A 25,559-nucleotide genomic window follows, 5' to 3' on the forward strand; every position below is an offset into this window, starting at 1 on the left:
TGGGAGGAAACCAGAGGACCTGGAGAAAACCCACACAAGCACAGGGAGAACATGCAAACTCCACACAGAAAGGCCCCTGATGGGTTTAGAACCAGGAACCTTCTTGATGTGAGGCAACAGTACTAACCACTCAACCATTGTGTTGCCCTCTGTTATATTGATCTTTTTTATATTATTACTTTTTTATTTGTATTTGTGTAAATTACTGCATGTATACTTTTGACAGAAAGCAGAAATAATTTACTTGTGTAAAGTACAAGTATGCCCTATAGGAAATGTAGGATATTAAGTGACAATGCTCATAATGATATTCAGACACAGTTCACCTCTCAAAACACCTTTATTTTTATCTTCTCTGCCTCCATGAAATGACAAACTCACAAACAACATTTCCTTAGTGAGTTTTAACAAGGCAGCGACACATGTAGCTCACTGTGTGTAGCATAAAATGAACAATGCCTTACCTGCACCAGTCTAAAAAACACTGAGATGGATCAGATCAGACCTGTACATGTAAAAAGATTGATATGAGCTGGCTCTCTAAAACACAACATACAACAGCATTAAATATAGCCATTTCCTTCATCCACATTGATTAAAAACACATGACCATGAGCTGAAGGACAGTAAAAAATGTTGACCTACCTTATATATTAACCCTCTTTTAATACTCTAACCATAATATAAATGAAAGCAGGCCATAATATCTCATGCTTTATTTACATGTCACATTCAGGAATGCGGCTGTGATGAAAACAGTACACGTTTTGCCCTGCAGACATGCGCTGCTGCTCTAACAGAGGTATTCTAGCATTGTGGATGCAGGACAACGGGGTCACTTTCACTCGAGCATCACAGCGCCATCACCAGGGGAACCAGTCACTGCTAAGGAGATTCTGCTGCTCTGTGGTGTGACTGAGCAGTGACAACACATGGAGAGACAAGAGAGGAAGAGAGGAAGCTCTTTAAACCTGCTTCTTTTATACGACAACCTTCCACACTGTGTGGCCCGTATGGAACCTGTGCCCAGAATATATTTAATCCACAGCAGGAATAAAATTCTGCACTTGATGTGGTTGATTTGATTCAGTAACTAGATCTGACCTTTTTTAACGTTGTTTCAGTGCAGTCTCCAGTTAGAGACGGACAAAAATATAATTTATCTTCATTTGAATGATCCAATCTTATATTGATTATTTACTATAATTAATCATATAGTCAAACAGTCAAACTTGACAACACTGGCATTTCATTTACTCTCACGTATGTCAATGAAAAGTAGGGAATGTGCAGCCTTTTGTGTGAAAAAAAAACAACTGTCGATATAAACAAATCAATTAGCAAATTAGCTTCAGTGTCAGTTTTAATGTGTACAGTCGATATGTGCAGGCAGTGGCTGCTTGTTGTAAAGTAAAGTCAGTCAGCAAATGTTTTAAAACCACCACAGTGAAAAGTGATGACGTAGAAGACGAAGAAAAATAAAAGTCTGCAGGGCTGCAGCAAATTATTATTTTGTCGTGAAAAGCAGGAATCATACATTTCTGTGAACTGCTTCTTTTCTGAGCTGCAAAGGTGAGTCAAACAATTGGTCAGTTCACCAACACAAAAATCTTATATGCGACTATTTTGATAGTTGATTAATCATTTTGAGTCATTTCTTAAGAAAAATGTTAAAATGATCTAGTTCCAACAGAAAACAATAGATGTCATTTTAAACATCTCAAATGTTTTTCATTACTTTTACTTTTGATTAATCAATTATCACCTTATTAACTGATAAGGAAAATAATTTGTAATTTGTAGCCCTATTTCATTTGTTTGACAAACACTCTAAGAAGCAAAGATATTCAGTTTTACTGTCACACAAGTGAAGGATGAGATGGGAATGTTTTGTATTTTTTGCTTTAGAAATCACTGAAACAATAGAGAGATTTTCACAATACTTGCATAATAATTTCCTGTTGATCGACTAATCAATTAATAGTTTGAGCTCCAGGAACAGAAACATGGCTGTGATACTTAAACCATCTGTTCTAGAAACTGTACAAATTCCAGCTGCACATTTAGTGTTACCAACATGAGAACTGGAGCTGGATGAAAGTTGCATCGGACGACGTGAGACCGGCTGAAAAGTTCTACAGCTGTTAAAAAAAGCCTCCTGTGAACATCCAGCGCAGCCACAGCGAACACACACCAACATTTACAAAGCAGGTCAGACACACACTCAGACACACAACAGCTCCCGTCTCATTTAGCCCTGCCAGTGGCCACACCCACCCTCAGGTGAGTGGGCGATGCCATGCATATTGACTGCAGGTGCAGCTGGGTGATTATGGCTGAAAACCGTAACTGAATGCTGACAGGTCTCCCTGCTGGCTGGACGCTGGCACTGCAGCTGCTCAACATGTCACGTTAAAGCCTGAGTAGGAAATGGCTGAACATCGCTAACGCCGTCATGGGGTTCTGTATTTGGATCGCTCTTCTTCACTGCCTCCTAAAAAACAGCTTATCATCACATTATCATCCTTTTTTTTTTTACCTTCCTCACTGTTCATGTCTTTTCATGTCTGTTAAAAGCATCAACCCTGACCCCATTAAAATCATGCTGCGAGGTCAGACTCCCGGGAGCTGGAATCCTCACATGATTCAGCTTTTTCAGCACCACCTGGTGTAATCCTGTCACAAACAGCCTTTGATCCCTTACTAATCTTTGACAGGTACATAGGCTTTACTGTAATACTCATATTGTGCTGAATTATTACCACCATGTAAGGAAAAAACTAAACACATGAGTAGTTTAGAGCTTCTGGGACTTAGATGTCAACTTTGTGTTTACCTAATGCATCTTCACAACAGTGTGTTGAATATATTGTAAATATACTGTCATATATCCTACAATATAGGCGTACAGCAGATTGTGCATTATATATACAACATATCCTGGATGTTTACAGAGTATGGATAACATATTTCCTTTTACATTTTCAATATCATACTTCATCATACACTTGACATACACAGGAGGAGTAACATCAACAAACAACTGTAAAATACTGTAAAAATACTGAAAAACAAGAACATTCACGGTCTGCCTGGTAAAATAGGGCTTTATAAATGAGAGGTTATAAGTACTGACAAAGATTACACATGTTGGGATATGGCACTGGCATGAGAAGAAAGGACTAAATGGCCCCAGAGAACAACTCTGTGCTGCTCTCGATTTTGCCCTCAAAGTAGTAAAAGGCGTAAAAGAAGCGGTGCTTGATGCAGGCATGCGGATCACTGGAGAAAACAACGCACGGCCAAGAAGAAGAAAGAGAACAAAAACACATCACGGGATAGAAGCAAAAGCAACTGGGAAAAGAGAGCGTCTGTTCAAGTAGAGCAAAATAAAGACCTCTCTCGATGAGATGCAGTTATGTTGCTGCATATCAGGAGCACTGTGAACTTCTACTGATGCTGCAGCCTCTAATTGGCCATCAGTGAGCAGAGCCTAGAGGAGAGACGAGCTGCACCATCTCACCATGTTGTGCACTGCACCCTCAACTCCTCCTCATTATGTGCTGTGCACTGTCAGTGGATTCATCTCGGTACCACCTTCAGTGAAGCACGAACAGGAGCTAAAAGCCGTAACGTCCGACTCCTGTGTGGAATGTGAACACACCGTGGTGATGTGGCAAAAGAAGGAGCTGGAATGTAAATGGCTCCGTAAGACCTGGTCCAGTAACTGTTACAGCTCTTCACATCAGGGTGACAGTCCAACTGAAATCAAACCATCAGTTGCGACTGTGATGTTTTAAAATGCGTAAACGTGGTTGGTCCCAAAACGGAGTGAAAGGTCACGAAAAAGGCGTGAGAACGTGGCCGGGGAGGTGCCTTGAAAGAAGAAAAGGGGAATAAAGGAAAGGATGCTGGATGTAGGCCCCTGTGTGATGTCCTCTTTATCTCAGTGCACAGTACAGTCTGCTGCCGCACCCAGCGTACGTTCTCAAAGACACCTCGTCTCTGCAGATCTGTGACCTCCCACCTCCTGCACCAACATCCACGCTGGAGTTTCCCAGTCACAGGATCTGCAGCTCCTCTGTTAGGTGACGAGACTGGGGTGCCGGTAGGGCGTCATGTTTGGGGGAGGGCGTGGGGTAGACCCTCACCCCTTCAAGCAGAGCTCCAAACCCTCCTGGACCTCAAATAAAAACCAACGCAGGGAGACAGCCTGCCGCTGGCAGTGCAACGCCGTGCCGCCCCCGGCGCCCCCGCCCCATCTCACTTCTTGACGGCCTGTCGGTAGCTGTGTCTCTGGCCTTCCTGCCGGATTTTGCTGCTGCAGGCGCTGGCTTTGCTGCTGTTGCCTCCGTCCCTGGTGCTGCTGGCCTGGCTGGCCTGGCTGCTGTCCTGCAGCGTGGGACTGGAGTGAGCCCTCTGCAGACTGTTGTCCTCCAGGAGCTGTGCCTCAAACACGGACAGGTCCTCCTCACCACTTCGGATTTTAGCCCGCAGCAGCATGACATAAGTCCCGTACCGCGTTTTCTATAAAAGCGTGAGTGTGTAAGAGACAGACAAAGCAAATTTAGGACTGGACATTTGAGAACTGCAGTACTGTAATAATGATTTAATGCTCCAGCTCCAGTCCGGCTCACCTCAAACTCCAGGTACTCGTCTCTCTGTCGGTACTCTTCCAGCTCGCGGCCTTTGACCTTGCGATCAGGAGGGTAAGAGCGCAGCTCGGCCAATTCAGTGGAGATGGCTCTGAATCGAGCTTCATGGGATCTGACCTGCTCCTCCTGTAAAGCACAAGATCAACACCCTCACGAGGGAGAAGAAGGGGCCGCTGACTAAAGGCATTTTCATACATATTTCTGCGCTCAGGCTATTTATTGATTGATTGATCTTTAATTTGTGTCCTGGGCTGAAAAAAACACAGACAGTTCAAAGGTTTTTCCAACCACACATCTCAACAGATCGACATGAGGAATGAAACGTCGAAAAGTTACGTGTCAACCTCTATCAGAAAAGGCTGTGCAGTGCAGATCATTTTGAAAGCTTTAAACCGGCTCGTTTTAATAAGTTTCCCGGGCTCCTGGATTGTCTCGGACCAGACTCGGGCCTCTCCAGGACTCAGCTGTTCTCATACCTCACACAGCTTTGACATCGTTCCCGGCAGCAGGGGTCGGCTGAACTTCTTCTGAGAGCCGATGGCTGCTGGGAAGGGAGGAGCTGAGAACATGGCGGCCACCGTGTTGATCCGCGTGATCCAAGACTGCATCTGCTCAGCATTCCTGTCATGGATAATCCATGTACACACAATCACAAAACACATACAAACACAGGTAAAACACACAGCTCCCCAATAATCACATTAGCACGTGGCTAACTCACAGCATGAAAGGAAGAATTATGGGAAAATGCAGCCTCACTGCTGACAGAGATATCATTTAGGAGCCAATTAATGCATGAGAAATAGGGGCTTGTTTTACACTAAAAGAGCCATTAGGGGCCCATGAGAAATATCAGATTGAACCAGACAGCCTTCCTTAAATCCCCAGGGAGAGACGAGAGAGGGGGGGTGTGCGAGATAGAGAGACAAGGAGGAGAGAGACACATGGAGGGGTACAGTATCTGGGACAAATTCACACTGCAACTGGAGCATGGAGCCTGTTCTCCTGGGGCATGAAATATGTGGCCACTCGTGCCACTTCCAGAATCCTGCTAACACACACATACTGTACACACCTCCATGCTCTGAAATCCACTGTAACGGCCTGTTCAACATGTGCATGTGTCACCACAGCCGCACGCTGTTAGCTGAGGTTGCATGATCAGCTGTGATTATTAACCTGGCACAGAAGCTACACCATATGGCCAAAAGTATGTGGACAGTGCTAACTACTTCTTTATGGGGGTAGGTTTGTGCATGTTGACATAAGAGGAGGCCAAACACAAAGTGTTGTCTAAAAGTGGTTACTTTCATTTCTTAAACTAAACTAAATGTATTTCATGGAGAATCTTTGTTTGTCTATATAATAAGGATGTCTTGGCAAACATCTTAGACACTAAAAATGGTTCAGTTCTTCTCCCTATCATATTTCCAATCAGAGAGGTGCATGTGAACACCAGCAGAATTAAGAGACCAACCAACTCATTGAGAAAGTGCACGGGGGTGTCCACATACTTTTGGCCACATGTTGTAGTTTGGACTACAAACAGTGACCTTATAAAGGTCAAAACATACTGAGCAGCTGTCTATGCAGCGTGAACACATGCTGTGTCCTGTAGGTGTGGATAACTGTACAGTGTGTGTTTGTGTCCCATCAGCTGTGCTCCACATATTATTTCAGCTGGGTGAGAGACAGAGGATGAGCAGGTCGGGACTCACGGTGCCTGGAAGAGATACACCCTCCAGTCTGCAGTGCGCAGGTAGAAGACGTTGGGTCTCTTGCTGTAGTCTGAAGCTTTCATGGCCAGAGAGTGGTGGATGGACACGGCGTTCTTCAGGTCCTCATCTGACAGCTGCTTATCAGGCCTGTATTCGCCCTGCAAGAAATAAGGAATGACCGTCACAATTAACACAGGGAGACCTTGACACTTAATAAAGCCGGTGAGGTGATCGAGGACACATATTTCATTTGGTGAGAGGGGAAAAGGCTGCATACAAACATCAACAGTGCTGCCACCCCAGGGTAAACATAGGAGGCATGATGCTCTGTTTATTCTTTCTGTGAACTAACATCATTTCTATTGCTGACATAGCACACAACAAAAACCGTGCTGGAGCAAAAATGGCCTGTAATGCTGGCAGAGGTTTCCCCTTAGTCCTGGACATTATGTGTTCATACTTTTCAGACGTCTATACAAGAAACAGGCGCCATAAAGAGACTCTCTCTCTCATCGCAGCAAAGACGTTTTTGTCTCTGGTAAACATATTTGTTTGCCTCCTAAAGAGATGAGGATAAAGATTCACCTTCTGTTAGAAATTTCCTGCTGTTTGAATGTAAAACTGAATGTTTATGGAGAGGCAGCCACCTGTTATTGAAAGGTTGAATAATGAATATCAAGTAGTAGCTTTTACAAGCAGTTTCTTTTTATTTTACAGGCACAACCAAATCAACAGTACTCTGCAATAATGCAGGCAACTTACTTTTTGGAGATAGAGAATTAGCCCTTTTAGGATGCCATAGAAGGTCTTCCACCCCCGCTTCCCTCTCGGTGCTGCAAGGAGGAGGAAAGTGTCAATTTTACAGCTGAAGTTATGGGACCATGGCAGGAAATGAAAAGTTGTTAGAAAACAGTTGTTTACTCCAAGTCCAGAATGTTCGGAGAAATATCGTCATTAGTTTGGAGCTCGGTTCGCCTGATGTACCTGATGTACTACGTTCAGCAGCTCGACTCTAACTGGGTCCGTCTGCTGTTTGAGCAGGTACTGGACTTTACCTGTCTGTGCTGAGGATGAACCAGAACAGTAACGTTGTGGTCCCGACACTAAACTCACAGTAAAGCTCAGTAAACCTCGTGAATCGTACTTCTCTTGCCGTCCGAGTCGGCGTGGACTTTGCGGACCAGGAATCCGTTCTTGTACAGCAGCGTTCCGGACGGCTGAGTCCCATCCGACAGGGGCTTTGCGCTGCTGCTGACCCTCTTCATGGACCTGGAGGTGTTGGACTCGCACAGGCTGTCCCCGAGCTCCGAGAACGACTTCCGCAGCTCTTCCTCGTCACTATGGAAACACAGAAAAAATGGAAAATGAAAAACAGACTCCGTGGTGAGCAGCACTTATGTGTCATGTCTCATTAGCAACTACGAATAAGCGCATCATCACTCATCCTGTCCATGTGCCTCGCACTCTGTGCCTGTTACCCAAGGAACAGCACAGGACAAGAGGTCCGGAGAGTTCACACACTCACTGGAAGCTTTGTTTCATACAGTACATGAGTAATATTAGCGTCCGCTGCTGGTGTGAACTCACAAGACATTTACAAAGCATCACGTATCTGGGGAAACCTGAGTGAGTGAAAACCAACTTTAATTGTGTGTTTTCCTCTCCCTGTGCTCTGCTCCTGTTCTCCTGAGAGGCAGCTCTCTGTCCGGGATCAAAAAGTACAACAGCTAAACAGTGACACCATCTATCTTGTCGCTGTTCTGGGGCATCATTGTTACTCCTCCTCCTCTGGATGCTCACACAAGAGACAGGACACTTCCCACTGAGGCTTTAACGAGAAGCAGACACGGATTTCCAAATAAAATCAGATGATTAGCAGATGAACATTAACAATGGCGCAGTAATCCAACATGGGTCGTATCTTAAAATGCTCAAAAATGTTAGAGCAGTGCTGATGTTTTTAAACACAAACCTGTGACTTTAGCTGGATTTTTAATAAGATATTTAATTCATTTGCTTTGTTTTATTGTATGGGAGCTTTAAAATGTCATATATGATTTTATTTGTCATTTTCTTTTATCTACAGTAGCTTCAAATCTATTTTATTATTATTTTAAGTTCATGAAATGTTTATTTTTTAACAAACTTTTCTTCTGCCCCATTATCAGCTTGTCAGTCGTCTGTAAATTGAAAGATGCTGTACAAATTAAATGTAAGTGTTGATATTTCCTTGGTGTTTTGCAGGTTTGTGACGTCATCACCATGAGGGAATCACCATAAAAAGCTGTGTTTGTTGTTTAGAACCACTGAAACCTCAAAGTTAATGAGGGGAAAATGTTCATCATCCCATGAAGGAACCCTGCTTGTTAGTTTGATAGCCCTGGATCTCATGAAGGTTGTGGATGATCTTGCAGTAAGACTGTAGAAATACCAATAAACGTGTTAAACGCCTGCGTAAAGGCAAGAGCTCACACTGTCGCCGTGTGTTTAATGACTTGTAAGGATCCGTGTTCGACGAGTTTGTGGAGCAGGCACATTATGCTTCACTTTTCTTCTGAAAATGTCTCTTTACTGATTAATTCCTGTACTGGCAGTTTTCAGGAGTTAAGCTGTGCTTGTTCACATCTCTCATAGATTTTGCAGTAAAAGAGCAGTCAGTGATTTCCTGTGTTTTTGTTATGGAGCACCAGTAACATCCAGAATGTGTGAGAATCCAGAACCTGGTTGAGCTTATTGGTCTGTTCACACTAAGGTCTCTCACCATTATCTTGTTTCTGAAATAAGACGTGTCCCACATGTTTGACCCAGAGGTCTGGCTCACTGCTGTGTTTTAACGGACAGTGAAGGTCTAATAAGAGGGAGAGGAGAAGCGCCGTATTAGTGTAAATCCAGGTCACCTAATGTTGTAAAACTGCAACACTGGCAGGTCTCAGAATATAATGAAACCTCCCAGATGCTGACACTTTATTACAGTGAGCTTTCAGACTAAGAGTTTGTGGCTGCTGGATTCAAGTTTTTGTGCACTGGGCTCATTAGAAACAGGCCTTGAGGAGCCATCGTTGTAAATGAGGATCCTGATGAGCTGCAAAGGTTTGACTGCAGCTTCATTTCTTGTGAACTTCTCTCCTGTGAACTGTGACAAATCTCAATATGCTTCTCTATTCTAACTCTACTCTTCACACGTTTGTTGTTGTTGTAATCTGTATTTCTTACACCATCCAGCTTTGTCTTTAGCATCACATGCTAATTCCCTTTTCAAATTGCAATATTTATTATTTAATTTGTCTTTTGCTTTTATCATATTTTTATTTAGTATTTAATTATGTAATTTCATTTTTTCCTAATTTCACATTCTCCCTTCTAATTTTGTTTAAATAATTGTTTTCTTACTTTTTTGTCTGGTTATCTCATTTTTTCTGTTCTTCATATTATTACTCTTGCATGTCTGACATTTGGGCATTTTTTTCTTATGTTACAATTTTATCATTACTTTATTTTTTCCATTTTCAATGTGTTTAATTTAACTTCTTAGTGTCTGAAGTGGTGTTGCTTCAGCTGTACGATCATTTTGGAGGATGAATATTTGAAATAATTGTGACAGAGAATATGGATTTGAGTTGTGTTTGAATGACAGACAATACGTCTGACACATATTGCTACAGCAATAATCCCATTCTCTTCTGAATAATCCCCCACAATGCACAGCAGGAATTCATATAGTGTTTTTAAAGGGATTTGTCACATTCGGAGATTATCGATGCTTCAGGCTGCAGCAGCATCTGCACAGTGAGGTAACACGGCAATTCCACTTGTTACCTCACCAGCCGGCACCCATGCAAAAGTTCAGCCTGAAAATAGAAAAATGGCTGGATGCCGAACCCCCCGAGACCACGCTATGAGTAACCAACAGTACATAACAGCAGTTAACCCCCATGCAGGAGCCAGAGCGAGAACGAGAGGCAGAGATGGAGCCAATGAGCACGTAGCCTGTTGCCTGGTAACTGCCGGCCTGCCTGCATCCCCCTCCACACACAAAGTGGAGAGAAGCTGGAGGGTGGGGGGATGGATGGAGAAGAGAGACGGAGGGGAGACGAGCAGAAGGAAAGACAAAGCTGATCCTTCTCAGATGGCACTACATTATCAAAAAGGAAAGAAAAGAAAGGAGAGGAGACGAGAGGAAAGACGGTAAATGAAATACAGTAAAGGGAAAGGAAAGGAAAATCAATTACAGGAAAAGAGGGGAGAGGAAAGAAAGGTAAGAAGGAAATTAAAAGCCTTAATTGGAAAGAAAATACAGACAAAACTGGAATGAAAAAGAAAAGGAAAAGACAAAAGGAAAATGGGATAGGAAAAGAGGAAAAGAACAGAGAAAAATACTGGAAGGAAAGAAAAACCGGTGAGGAGACAAAAGAAATAAAACTAAAAAAAAACAAAAAAGAAATGGAAAGACATTACAAAACAAAAGAAAGCCATGCAGGAAAGAGAGAAAAAGAAAAAAGAAAAGAGGCAGTGCAGGAAAGGAGGTGATGTTGACACATGAGACCGAACAGGTGAAAGAGGAGCTACTGAGCTGCTGCATCAGTGGCTCAGGTGAAACAGAGCAAATCTGTTGAGTCGCTGGAGCAAATGAAAAACGCTCCAAACACAGTCAAGTGAAAGAGGACAGTAATTCATCCATACATACTCATATACATGCCGAGGCTGCTGCTTCATTCTGTTTCTACCATCACGAGAGGGTTTGTTTTCAATACAAGATGTGATTATTACATTTAAACTCATTTGTGACTATTCTGAAGGCACCAGTTCATAGTTTCTTGATATTTGTTTTTTTTTTAAGGGCTGTTCGTTGTTTTGGATCACAAGTGCCTATAACATACTTGACTTTTGGGAGAGTTACCAGTGATTCTGCCTGAATCCCATCCAGAGACTGACAGCACCAATGAATATGGTATTTGTGCCGTAGACCTCCATTGTTGTCCAAAAACTATTAAAAACACAGCAGGGAGCCACACCGCTGCACTAGCTCACATGGTTCTTCCTCACCAACAACGAGAGGCCCGTCTTTTTCCAAAAACCAGCTCCAGACGCTGAGAACGGCCGTCAAAGGCAAAAATCACTGCTCTTATAGTTTACCAAAATAAGCCAAAGATCTCAAAAGTAGATGTGGTCTAACCAGAAGCAGCCACACCAGAACTTTGGTTCGGGCTAATCGACGGAGCGCGTTCTGCTCCTGTTCTAGGTGAGAGGTGGCATCAGCAGACAACAGTAAGACAGGATGATGAGAACCACGGAGGGAGGATTAGCGAATAAAAGGAATTATAGAGCAGATGTCTGTCCGTCTCCCTTGTGCTCATTTCAACCATTTGGTTCTTCAGCTACACTCTTCACATCTAACAGTCAAATCTGCCTCTACGCACTGATCTGCATCAGTCTGAATCTCTGACTTGTTGCGTCTCTGTTCCAGTGGACAATGCCCACCACCTTTCCCTGTGCTCTCCACCCCCGTTCCTGAATGAGGAAGCATGGTTGGAGTGTATATGTCTGCGTTGTACCTGTGTGCGAGTGAAGAACATGTGGGTGCATCCAACCGCACCGCTGCGAGTGGCCATGTGCGTGTCTTTCTCTGTGGGGGTGTGAGATATCATCCATCACCATCGAGCTTTCGCAATGTGGGGCGCAAAAAACTGCAGGCCCACACAAACACTCACCTGTAGTGAGATGTCAGATTTCAGATATACAGTTTGTATTTATATAGTCACTGCAAGCGGTTTGTTTCACACCTCTGACTATGCTGTGGTGATGGAGAGTGTTTTTTAAGCCTCAATCTGGGAGTAAATTACTACATCAATGCCTGGCTGGGCTATATATAGAAAGGAACAGCAGGACAGAATACACACTTAGAGCGCTGTGTGTGTGAATCACAAACTATTAGCAAACATTTTCCAACAATGAGCACAAGGACACAGAAAAACAACATTTACTGCTTCAGAATAGATGCAGAACCCAGGTTTATCTGTCACAGGGCGTTAGTCTCTGTGGTGAACTCTGTCAATGAGTGTGACGAAACATGCATCAACCAGGGTGTGAAAGTGGAGGCAAATGTGAAACTGTACTACTCTTCAAATAAGGATTTCGCAGCAAGACTGCAGCACAGACAGAAGTTACTGTTTTAAAAATGTACCAAACCAAAAGTCTGCTGTGGGAAGAATCTCCTCGCCTGTAATCTGTTTAGTTAGGATGTGGACCGATGGGGTTTATGTGTCAAAATCTTTTCTATCTGTGGTGTCAGCGCTGAAATAGCTGTCTACATGTCAGCGGAGATGTTTGAACTGGATTGCCTGCCTCTCCTGGATCTCCTCCTCGATCTGCTCCTCCTGACCACTTTTATTCAGCTGCTTCTGGAGCGCTGCTATTTTTGGCGAGGTAGTGGGAGGCTGTGGTCACACCTTTGCACAGGATGCAGGTAAAGAGCCATTTAAACAGAGGAGCCTCTCTCTCTCTCTCTCTCTCTCTGTCATTGTCTCTTTTTGTTTGTGTTCATCTTCACATATGCAGGAGCCAACATGCAAACACACACACACACACACACACACACACAAATTTTCTGTGTAGATTTACACATGCAGTACATCTATCTGTTCGTGCGTGTGTGTGTGTGTGTGTGTGTGTGTGTGTGTGTGTGTGTGTGTTTGCTGCTCAAAGAACACGGGGAGGAAAGATGCAAGCAATGCGGTAACTATGGAGTCGTATCCATGGTGCTGTAACTATGGCAACAAAGCTTGGAAAGCGAATGACTTAATTGGCATCTCTGAGACGCTCTGAAACTGTGATCCAGAATAGCAACCCTTGACACACTAATGTTTGCTTCACATGCCAGACGACACTTGCGTCATTAATGAGGATGCTAAGAAGTTAATCAATATCCCTCATTGTTTCCTGCCCTCACAGTGTGTGTGTGTGTATGTGTGTGTGTAGAGAAACGTGTGTCTAAGTCATTCAAAGACATCAGATGAAAAGAAAAATCCTGTTTAATGTGAATTATGTCGCTATAAAGCCAATGTAAAATGACTTACAGTGTCCACTGCAGCTTCTGGTTCTTGATTGAGTTGTAGAGAGCCTGCGAGGAAAACAAGAAAATCCCATTTTCAGATAAATATAACAAACAGCAGGTAGGTTCGGCTGAGTTCAGTTGGAGATTTCATTAAAGGCACAGGGTGGGCATGTATGCTGTGGTTTCTGTGAAAGCTGCACCGTAAGTAAACTGGCTTCATTCAATAAATTGTACTCAGAGAAATGTCATCCCTTTTCACACGGCACAAACTGCCCTTTGCCTGAGCTTAACTCATTTTACCTGCCAAACAATCCATCAATCATCCAATCAGTCCACCACCACATCAATACCAAACACAAACGCGCTGACCTGCATGAAGAGGAAATTACATTACAACTTAGAGACATCAACAAGCTGCAAATCAAAGATAAAAACAAACAAAACCTGACAAAAACAGTAGATGTCTACAGCTCAGTTGGCTTTAAACACTGATCTAAATGCTACAATACTGAAGTACAGTTATTCAATTAACCAATTAGTGGACTGACATATATATGATGCTAGACTACACTGAGAAACTGTTCATACATAAGAGAACGATACAGATCCGTTATTTGTGGCTAATCCATCAAATGAAATACCTGCTGAATCAAAAATCACCAATAAAGCAGCAGCAACATACAATTCAATGAATGAATGGTGGACGGCTGACAAATGTAATCGCCTAATCCCAGTTTTTGTCTTGAAGCATCACCACAGGGTGAGCTGACTGACTGAAGAACACTTAAACTAATTTCTATTCTACAAACTTTATTTGGGTTATGTTTTCTCAACACATTTCTACTTCTGATTAGACTCCTTTTCACTTCCTTGTACCAGTTTTTAATCATTTTTTGGGTCACTGTTGCCACCCTCAGGATATAAAAACACTTCTACTTTCATCACAATCAACACAAAAAAAACAGAGGAGCAGAAAAACACAGCTGGGAGAATAAATACATGTTTTCAGAGGCAGCATCTGCTGTGAGACGCAGCACATTTGGCTTTAACTTCCTCAAATTCTGCAGCGACAGTCAAGACCTTTGGACACTTCTCATTCACCGGCCCACTGCGACGTTGGCCTGTGCCAGTTAAATGTGATATAGCAGCTCTGTTTCGCAGCCGGTCTGTGGCGGAGGAGCAGGGGACGGAAAGACAGCATGAAGCCCTCACACACTGTGGTGTTTAAGGCACAAATCGAGGCAGTGGATGCTGCTGAGAGACAGCTGTGACAGCTGTGGTGATGGAAAGGACACCTATAGGCTTCAAGCCATAACTGGTTTTGACTTAGGCGCCTAATCTGGGTTATTTCCAGCAAGCTTAGACCATTATGGATTTAGTTAAAACATTCAAACTATTACGCCGTGGTTTTTCATGTACAACAAAACTACTCCATCTTCTAAACATCTGGCAGTAAAACACAATGCAAAGATTGGGCTAGAAGGTAAGTTAAGGTCAGGGTCACTGTGTTAAAATGCATTAGTCTCAGTCTGGTGCTCTTAAGAAACTGATAACTGAATGACTGTTCATAAATTCAGTTTCTCAATTTCATCATTTGCTGTACAGTGAAAAATTCTCAGTGTCAGTCCAGTCTAACAAACGCAAAGATACTCAGTTTATTATCACAGAAGCCGAAGAAAAACAGCTAATCCTCTAAAAGAAACTGGAACTAGGTTCATGTTTGGTCTTTGTGCTTCAAAAATGTCTTTAATGACTGGGTATAAACAATAGCTGATTGTTTTCCTGTTGACGGATATAGTCAGTGATTAGTTTAATGTTGGTGCACATTCACTTTCCTGAAGGATATTTTTCATTCGGGATTAAAAAAAAAAGAAAATCTTACTGTAAATCCTGAGGGAACAAATAGTTTTAACAGCAGACCAGGAAATAGGAAGGGTGGAGCATAAATCACAGCACCAGTCAGACTCATGCAGTCTGGAGGCTCGTTGAGACAATGATGGATGTTCGTCACCTTCACCTACTTGCTTCATCAACGCCACCAAGTGCCAGCAAATGAGAGCCATTAGCCTTGAGTGGTGGATTTACGCAATATGCTGCACTGAGCTGTAGTTATGGCCCCATCAGGGTTCGCTATCTCCTCCTTCAAAGCCGCTACACTCCATAAGTGAATGCACTCAAACAGCTGGGATGGCAAACAATAAACACATACAATAACAATATCTTGTGTGTGGAACATTACAAGTTAATAAGGAACAAGCTGGCTTTGATTGAAGTAACAGGAAGGAGCTGACATTTTTTCAGTACCTTCCTCCTCTTTCGGGCCTGTGGGTGGTTCTGTCCGTCCTGAGCCTTCCCCAGCAGGTCTGGAAACACCAGAGGTTTGAGGGAACGCGAGCGTGGGGTTCTGGGATAGCGGAAAGGGTCCATCATCCTGAAGTCCCTTCCGTAGCGAACAGTGCAAAGAGACCGTGAGCGTAGGCGTCCCGCTGAGTGCAGGCTGTTAACACCAATCATGGTCAGAGAGGATGGTGCAGGGTTCACAAAGACCTGGGTTCAAGTCTTTTAAAATCTGCTTCAGTCTGTATTTTTAAGCCCTGCAGAAAAAAATCTCACTAAGAAAGAGGTTCCTCCAAGGAGATAAAAAGTGAATAATGAGGTTCTTCTGATCTGGGAGAGCCTGATGTGCCAACAAATGGATGGAAGCGAATTCAGCTGTTACAAAAAGCAGCCGGTGATCAGAGGAGACTGTGCAGGAGGCAACACATCATCAGGCTGCTGTCAAACCAGCCAGCAGCACCGGTGGACTGTGCTATCAGCAGGAATCAAACCTCAACGGTCTCTTCCTCGAATGTCCTGATCAACACCCAGCAGGCAACACCGGGATGCCCACCTGATGCTGAATTATTGATAAGGCAGCCATGTATTATACATGTGGAGTAACAACTCACTGGATGTCTCCTGTGAGAAGGCGAGTCTTTCTTCTGCAGGTGAGAATCAGTCGCAGCAGTGCAATGAATCCAGCACTTTTCTTCCAGTGTGAGAGCCCAGGCGGTTCTAATGAAGTTTAATGGGAAACAAACTGCAGCTCCTGATAGTTAAAGCTGTAATTTCTGCAGGTGACTGTTTAGAAGTGGGTAAACACATCATCTCTCCACACTCAACATGATATGAGCCTCCGCCAAGTCGCCCTAAGGTGACACCTGTCCAGCTGCCTCCTTTTAGCAAAACCCAGTGACAACACACTGCAGGGATGGATCCTTAAACGTGCACTCACACAGCGGGACCCGAGCTGACACTCTTACAGATGGCAAGAAACACTGGGAGAGGTGTGAACGGACAGCCAGCATGAAACAGATGGGTGCAAAACGTGGAACTGAAGAGGTATAAAAAAAACAAAACAAAACACACACACACACACTCAAACAGGCATACAATAAGCTCTTATATGAACACAAACACGCAGCAAAAACACACAGTAGAGGGAGATAGAGAGGGGGTGGGAGGGAGGGACGGCCGCCCTCGGACTTCGGAGCAGGGATTCCAAACAGCACCCTCGATTTCGTCACAGACCCAGAGATACAAACCAAATGAACAAAAGAGAAGTCTGAAACAGGACGCAGGTGTGGAAAAGCTGGGATTTAGCACAAAGGAGAAAATGCGTTCCTGTTGCTCTCACTGTAAAATGGACACCAGCAGCGTCAGATTCTCACTTTCTGCTCTCTGTCCATGAGTAGAGATCCACTGTCACATTTACTCCTTTCCCCTCTCTGTGATCCACTTCTCTCAGTGAGTATTTTCTCTCAAGACTCTCTGCATTGGTTTCAGTCTCTTCCCCTCACACATTCGGTGAGTGTGGGTGTTTGCAGGGAGAAGCGCCGCTCTCCTGCTGCTGATGGCTTTCATTCCTTCCCTGTCTTTCTTGATCCCTGCTTTATTTGTCCGTTAAAATCCCCTGGTTCAACCTTTTCTTTCTCCTTCTTCCCTTCTCCCTGCTGCTTCTGCTGCCGCGGAGGAGAAGGAGGCAGAGGAGGAGAGGAAAGGAGAGCTGGCCGCCTGAATCGCAGAGTGAAAATGAAGAGAGGGGCCGCGCTCTCTCTCCCTCTCTCTCGCTTCGTCAATGCGTACCTCCCTCCCTCGTCCTCTCAGTCACTGCCAGCAAATCACAGCATCCCAGCTGTCGCTTCCATGCACACACACACAGACAAATACAGGCGAGGTTGTACACATAAGCCCACTTTTTTATAAATATACTTGGCGATTAGTGTTCTCTGGTGGTCTAGTGGGAGATTGGAGAAGAAGTGAGAGGAGGAAGAAAAAAGAATCGGCAGCACAGGGATAGCGTGAAAAGGTGTGTATTTAGCGCTGCCACTACTGAATTAAAGGAATAGTTCAACATTTTGGGAAGAAGGCTCATTAGCTGTCGTTTTCCGAGAGTGAGATGTGAAGATTGATATCGGTTTTGGAGCTGCGTAGTGGTGCGTATATCAGCTCCAAACAGGGAAACAGATACTTTGGTTCTGTCCAAAACTTAAAACCACATCTACCAACACCTCTTACTGTACGCTCACAAATGAACCGGCTGCATTTGTTACACCAACAGAAATATTAGTGGTTTTAGAGGGAGTTACAGGCTTGAACTATCTCTTAGTAAACACCAGCTGGTTGGAGTGAGGTTGCCAAGTTTCATTCCAAAACCAGTGCTTGCTGACTTTATCTGGCAACCTGTACAATGTTGAGATTTAGAGCTAAATCTCCCCCCATTCTCTACAATAATACTGTAAACACACTACACTATGAATATTTACGCTTTTTCTTGACTGATCTCATTTTAGGTTTACCTAATAATCTTATAATGTCTTGATGAGGATGATGGACGGACCCAGATCAGTCAGAGCATCATGTCAAGGGGAAAGACTAAACCTGACATGGAGACAGATCTACATTCCTCTTGGAGACTGTAACTCCCAAAAAATAAACAAAAAAAACACACACTATAGTGAGGAAAACTAAAAGCAGGACAGGAGAAGAAGAAAAGAGTAAACTGAGCATCTGAAATACTGAAGTCTTTCCTCTGAGAAACTGGTCAAACACAATTATTGAGGTGTGAGTAATTAACAGCAACATTATGAAAAAAACAAAACAAATGGAGCTACAGGAGTGCGATTTAATGAGAGTATCAATCATGGACCATAAGTATTGATTAACCTGATTAACCACAATGTTATCTTAAATGGATCCGCTGAGAAGTGACGTGTTTTAAGACTTTTTAAAAACACTTGTACATATCTATCCAACTTATATCTGTCCTGACCATAAACAACCTCATGTAAAATATTAGACACATAACCTTAAAGTAGTTGCTTTGTTGTTCTGTGTGATCTAAAGATAAAGAATCAAATCCTAGTGAAAAAATAAGAAAGAACTGAGATAAAAAAGGTCGTAGCTCAGACAAGCTGGGAGCATAAAGGGATCACAGATAAATTATCCAAGATTATTAATGAATAAACAAAGCAAATATATTGAGAAACATAAATACAAATGATCATTTATAAAAACGTAAGGAGGGAAGGTGCTAATGAAACTACCTGTATAACTGTAAAATATTCATAACATATCTGCAAATATTCAGAGATATTTTTCAGTGCTTCTCCAACAATGAAAATCAATATCAACTTGTAGCAGAGAGCCTATTGCTAATAAACAGGCTAATCAAGCCTTGGTTTAATGCTCTGTGCTTTATTCCCTTTTTTGTTTTAATGCATTTAAACCTTTTTGTAATAAATGTAACTCACAACCTCACCCTTCCCCTTCTATTCTTGTGTTCTATGTTAAATTTAAAATGTTAGCATAAAAATTTAATGAGTGCTGTTTCTTCTGTTACACTCAGAGCAAAAAAAAAAAAAAAAACCATACAAAGTTCCTCCCTCCTGACCAGCGTCTGTCTTTTGACACGAACCACCAGAGCTGAGATGTGAGTGGTGTCCCTGTCCCCTCCATCTGGAGGAAAAGACAACAACATCAGTGGCCACTAACCTTTGGCTGCAAAACTCAAACTACCTGCATCAAGACGACCTTGGTGTCTGATTGTGTTTGTAACCCTCTCTCTGACAATTATCCTTCACTCTGTGGGAAGCAGCAGCAGCAGCAGCAGCAGCAGCAGCAGCAGCAGCAGCAGCTTGAGTTCCATGAAGGCCTCTGGGCATGCACTTAACCCTGAATTACCCACATGAAGCTGCAGCCGACTGCACAACAAAGAACAGAGAAACACTTACTGAAAAGAAACTGCATAATCCTACATTCACATGCCCTTTTTGTTACCTTCTCCACTCTACCACATTTTCTGTTTGCGTCCTTCTGCCCCTCCATCCTTCCATTACTCTTTCACAGGCTGTTTGAATCTCTGCCTCTGTCCCTCATGCAGGGTCCAGACAGCTCAGGGAGAGGGGGAGCGTATCCACAGCTGACCAAAGCAGCTGCCGCTTCTTCACATCCTCACTATCTTGTTCTCCTCCTACAGCACCACATTTTATGGTTTTTATGTTCAGAGCAAACGGGAGAGTTGTCTCTCAGTCAGTGACTCAGATTCACTTTCAATCGGTGTAGTGGAAAATACATTTTATTTTAGAAGAAAATTTCAAATTGAGACCTAACAAACCTGTTGACCCTATTCATCTCTTCCTTACTGCTCCTGTTTCACTGCAGCACCTTTACATTTTTGTTTACTGACTAGAAAAAGACTGGAGCACTGTTTCACTCACGGTTGACTGATTTTCTGTTCAAAATTAATTCGTACATGTGGCAAAACATTTTTTTCCCTCATTTCAACTTGGTGGTATATTTTTGTTATTGTCAACAAACTGAATGTAAAGACCAAAATGACCAAAAATATGTTTTTCCATCTCTAAATAGTTTTGTGACCTCCCTGCCCTGTCTTTTTATTCCCACTAAAGAAATAAAGGTTCACAGATAAATAAAACAAATAACAGTGGACCTGTCCCTTTGCCCTGTGTCAGACCATAGATAAACCTTGTAGAATTTATGAAAAATATTAATAAAACCGAATATTAAAATCAGTTATGATGTGTCTTTTGATTTATCTCCCTGCTAGCTGTTGTACAAGCTGTTGAGCGCTGGCACTACAGCTCTGGTGCAGATTTCAGACACATTCATAGCTGCGCCAGACCGACAGTGGGGACACATGCAAGAATGATATTTTTCCCCCTCAGTAACAAAAACAAATAAGTCATCCATCTTTTCTCTTGCCATCAATGCTGTTACACAATCAACAGCATCAGTGCACCTAATTACTATTCAAAGAGCTCGCCTCTCCATGTCATTGAACTGTACAACATTTTGACTTCAACAGAAGTTGTTCTCCTGCTCCAATGCGGGCTGGGAACCTATTTCACTGGATTGATAGCTCCCACTTCAAGCTTTAAGTCCGGAGCAGTGCTCAGGAGGGAGAGTGAGAGGGAGTGCAGACCTGTGTCTCTGAGCCTCAAAATAAAGGAGGAAAGTTCAAGCCACAGTGTGAAATTCTGCAGGGAGCTGTGTAAAGGGGTAAAGGAGCACAAAGCAGTGATGAAAGCTTCAAAGCTTGGAGCAGCATTGGGACCACGAGTCTTAATCACTTTACTTTGTGGTAATTGCCTAAACAAGAAACCACTCATTAGTTATGAACACATGTAGTCTAAATACTGCAATACTGCAAAAACAGCTGATATACACTGGCAGTCTGTCTTTGGTTGACACTTCACTCATTCACAGCTCAGTGTTGTAGAGATGCTACTGATACGTATTTACAGTCTTTAAGTCAAATTCTTGCAGGATTATTTGATTTTTTGGAAAATACACTTTTAATCACTTTGGCGAAGGCTGATCCCACTCTGGGATCTGCTGGTTAAATATCAAGCCACTATCAGCTTAGCCTAGCTTAGCACAAAGTCTGAAAACACTTGAAATGAATTATCTAATAAGCTAATTTCTCCAGTGTCACATAAACCTGATTTAAAGAGAAAAAAACTACCTGGCGTGAGTATTGATGGTAGGGGATTAATGAAACCTGGTTTTCCCGGTTAGAGTTCTCCTGAAAACTGATCTCCCTCTCATAAATACAAGAAACCAGGTTTCTAATCGGCTTCTTACAAAGTGCAATGACTCAACACTGCAGACGAGAAAATAACAGTGGATGAAGGGCGAGGTAATTACAAAGAGCAATGAACTGTTGTGTTTAATAATTCATCATTTCACTAAAGCATCGTCCAGCAGCCTAAGCAGGTTGGTTTCCACTGCTCAACAGTTGACTCTTGTGAAATCCAGACACATGTTTGCCTCTTGTCTTATCACAGGGAAAACTCAACCGATGTTGACATGTCCCCCGACCTCAACAATTAACTTTAGAACTAACCAGCTGCTGAGTGGCCTGTTTGCATGAGCCTGTCACATCTCAGCTGACGGATAGTCCGGTTTGTGTAACTGGGGCAAGAAATGTCCTCAGGAGTACATTAAGACAGTTTATTGCCTCATTATGAATCCTATAGTGTCAACACATTGATGTGGGCAAACACACATCAGTAGCTGAATGGACACGTGTGCTGTGCTGCATGTGCAACATCCATCCATCCTGTTATAATACAGATATTAAAAAGCATCTATATTTGCAAAATGTCATGTGTGATTCATGAGAAAAGTCTGAGCCCATGAAAAGTTTTTACCAGTAGATCCAGTATGATTCCTGCCCTTACAAACAGATTTGTCAAACATAATCTCCTTTATCTCCTCAATTATGTGGCCAATGTAAAAGTGGAAATGAACACAAATAGATAGATAAATAAATAAAACATCTGTATTACTCCTGTGTGTTAGAGAAAGTTATAAAAGCCAAAGCTTCACACTCTGTTCAGGAGATTGCTCCTACTGGAAATTGCAGTGGTAACGTGAAAGATATCAGAGTTTAATAATAAAAAAAAAGGCTGATCTGGTGTAAACAGGAGTGCAGAGAAGCAAACTGCCAGAAAACAAGATGGAAAAAAAAAAAAAAGAAAATACAGAAAGGAAGGAATTAATTGATAATGAAGGAGGGAGGGTAGTGCTACCTCAGGGAGAGAGGTGTCATGGGGATGCAAAGTCCCTCTCATTATTTTCCAGTCCAGCACACAGCTGATTTCTGCTGTAGCTACAGGGCTCAGTGGTTCTGCATCACTCCAGAGTTTCCCACCCCTCAGAGCAAAGCTTCAACATATGGCAGAGCCTTATATTATCTCACCACACATGAACACAGGCCACATTAATGCTTTGATTTTATCCAAACTCTCTTCAAAACATTTATGTCAGACCTTAGCAACTGTTCAAAATGTATTGTTAATATATAGAGTTCTGCTGTGCAGTTACACAAAAACAATATGTGAGTTATTAGTATGAAAACTAGAAAACCGTGTTGCTGTGCAGAACAAGCAGTAGGGAGCTCTTTGCTAATGTACTTACAGCTCATGCAAACACAGATACCAGACACAGAGGGGGAAATGGGAAAATGAGAGGAGGAAACGATGGATATAAGGATGGCAGGCAGAGAGGAATGCCAGGATGATGAAGTGATAACAGAGAAAACAGGAGAGGAAAAGGTAGAGAAGCCAGTTGTACCAGAGGTTTGTGAGCTCAAACTCAGCCTTGTTTCAAATGTTTAAAATCAGCTTCAGAAACACTATTCATATAAATCCTGGCGCTACAGATGTTTTCTAGCAACCAATTTACACATTAATATCATCTTTACAATGTAGGACATCCTTTTGGAGAAGACAAGTGCAGAGACAACAGGTCAGGAGCAGAAGGTAAGAAGAAGAAGAAGAAGGAGCAGAACTGGGTGGAGGTGAAAGAGTGTAGATAAGGGTGGCAGGGAGACACAGGCTGGAGACAGAGATTAAACTGCACCGGAGCTAAACAGAGCCAAGATAAGGAGCGAGTCTGAGTGGGCAGGCAGAACATTAAGAGAGCCGGAGAACAAGGGAATGAGAGAAAGCGAGAAAAGTGAGTGTGGCTTGAGGGTAAGAAAGAGAGTCTTTAAAGGAGAATAAAGGAAAAAAGTCATGATTAAAAAGACTAGATCTATACAAGCAATAATAAAACAGCTAATGCATGTCTGTGGGCCTCTTTCTCTGTGCCTCACTTAGCTCGCGGTCACATGGCCTCAGTGGGGATGCTATCTGTCCTTAATAACAGGCACCGCTTTTCATTTCAGAATTCATTCCTGTCATTTCAGCAGAAGGACATGGCCTCCCCCTCTCTCCCTCATACATTATAAATTCCCCATTATAACTTGTTGACTTGCTCTCTGGGGCACAGTGCAATGTTGACAGACCACTCTGCAGACAAAACTAATCAGCAGCAGCATCATTAGGCGCGCCAACGGGCAACAACCCGCACTGATTGGGTAATTTCCCCACATCATGTGGCCGCAGGCCTCTGTCTGAACCCACCTGTCTGATGGTTCAGGATTTACTGCGACCAACCTCAATTGGGTTAGGCTGCCCCTATAATCTAATGCCAATGAAGCCACGCAGATACCCTGGCTGTGTCTCATTCTTCATGTCTCCACATCATTGGACTATTTAGTCCTCCAGCCCGCGCTGTAGCTGGAGTGGCACAGGAAGTAGCGGGCCCAGGCAGGCCTCAGATTGGAGGCCTCTGGAGACGAGGTGAATGCCAGCTGGCAGCGAGCACAGGCCAGACAGCCAGGCTCAGTCGCACAGATCTGAGGGACAATACAATGCTGGCACACACAGTCCGCTCGTTTTATTTGAGATGTGTGTCTGTGCATGGCAGCGTGTGCATGTGCGTGTGTGCTATTTTAGATTTGAAAGTAGCTTACTTTAAGCAGGTCCTTGGGAAAATCTTGGCCCTCATTCAGTCCTTCCAGGTTGCCAATGAATTGTGTGCACGACATCCTCTTGCCAATGTTCTGGAAACAGAAATATATTTAAATGTACTTTTTTCTTATGCTAACACACATGCTTCACAAACTCTCCACTGTTCAATGAATCCTACATATTTATATTTATATTTGAATGAATTTAAAATCATCCACCTCCTTCTAGAAGAAGGAGAATGAATTTTCTTTTACTCTTCAGTGAAGTGAAAGATGAATTGAAAGAGGAGTTAGCCACAATCATGGGCTCCAAGACAAGTTACTTAATCAGGGGGTTTTCTAAATTTTATACTATGTTATTTAAACTAAATTCTTTTACTGCAGGAACTTTAATAATCAAGTATCACTGAGGACATTTGCTGCTTTTCTCTACTGTGTTATACATTTTTTAAGATTGAACTTCATGGTGTCAGGCAACTCAAGTAATGTGAAAACATCATATTGGACATTTTTTACAATGTCGTGTCATTTTAGAAATTATTAATGGATTAATCAAAAGATAACTGGCTCTAATCCACGCAGTCCGTATCAGTCGGTTCCTCCTCTCACTGTGCTGATCACAGACACAATAAAGGTCAAACTTAAAACTGCTGAAATGTGTTGAAGCTTGGCTGATTAGCTCTTCCCTGTACGAGCTGATCCACTATCCAGTCACCTCTGTAGCCACTGTAATTAATCGTTCATCCACAGAGCTGTATTATCACAGAGAAGAGCCGCAAATGGCCCAGATTTGCAAAGCGAGGCTCTGACTGTAAAAGTAAAAGATTAATCATGGTGAAAGAAGCTCAGCGGGCAGACCTGCAGACCAGGATCAGCTGGTGATCAGGCTTATATTTCCCAAACTCCAGAATGAATCAGTATGGGCTTTGAGGCGAATGCAGCTCTTAAAACTTTTCTGTTTCTCATTTGCCTGAGTGAGCCCATCTATCTGAAACACCCTCATGCTTAATGCCTCTTTTACACCTGAGACAATACACCTTCCACATACTGTATGCTCATGTACTAACACTAAAATAACAGCTTCTACTTACTTGACCATGTAGATCAGTGTTCAGCAGCATCAGTGCACAGGTGAGAGTGTGAACTGCATCTAAACACAAGCAAAGCATTAGTTACTTACAGATAAAACTAGTGACCAGCTTACCTTCACCAGCATTAATACAAAACAATGAATCCTCCATACATGGCGGTTATACTGTTGAATTTTATTTAAA

At 42.8% G+C, this 25,559-nt stretch overlaps 1 protein-coding gene across 2 annotated transcripts in view; it reads right to left on the minus strand.

The window, feature by feature from the left end:
* Positions 1-360: 360 nt before the first annotated feature.
* Positions 361-25,559, minus strand: part of LOC113135965 (PH and SEC7 domain-containing protein 1-like) — a 34,052-nt gene continuing 8,853 nt past the window's right edge. For both annotated transcript variants that reach the window (XM_026316360.1, XM_026316361.1), the window contains 9 exons: positions 25,377-25,435; positions 24,289-24,378; positions 13,447-13,490; positions 7,518-7,711; positions 7,136-7,206; positions 6,374-6,531; positions 5,132-5,276; positions 4,638-4,781; positions 361-4,527 (listed from right to left, as the gene is read on the minus strand). In XM_026316360.1, the coding sequence (XP_026172145.1) occupies positions 4,264-4,527; positions 4,638-4,781; positions 5,132-5,276; positions 6,374-6,531; positions 7,136-7,206; positions 7,518-7,711; positions 13,447-13,490; positions 24,289-24,378; positions 25,377-25,435 (1,169 nt within the window). In that variant the 3' untranslated portion in view covers positions 361-4,263. The remainder of the gene's footprint in view (positions 4,528-4,637; positions 4,782-5,131; positions 5,277-6,373; positions 6,532-7,135; positions 7,207-7,517; positions 7,712-13,446; positions 13,491-24,288; positions 24,379-25,376; positions 25,436-25,559) is intronic.

The sequence above is a fragment of the Mastacembelus armatus genome, chromosome 19, assembly GCF_900324485.2.
Source record: "Mastacembelus armatus chromosome 19, fMasArm1.2, whole genome shotgun sequence".
Lineage (NCBI taxonomy): Eukaryota > Metazoa > Chordata > Actinopteri > Synbranchiformes > Mastacembelidae > Mastacembelus > Mastacembelus armatus.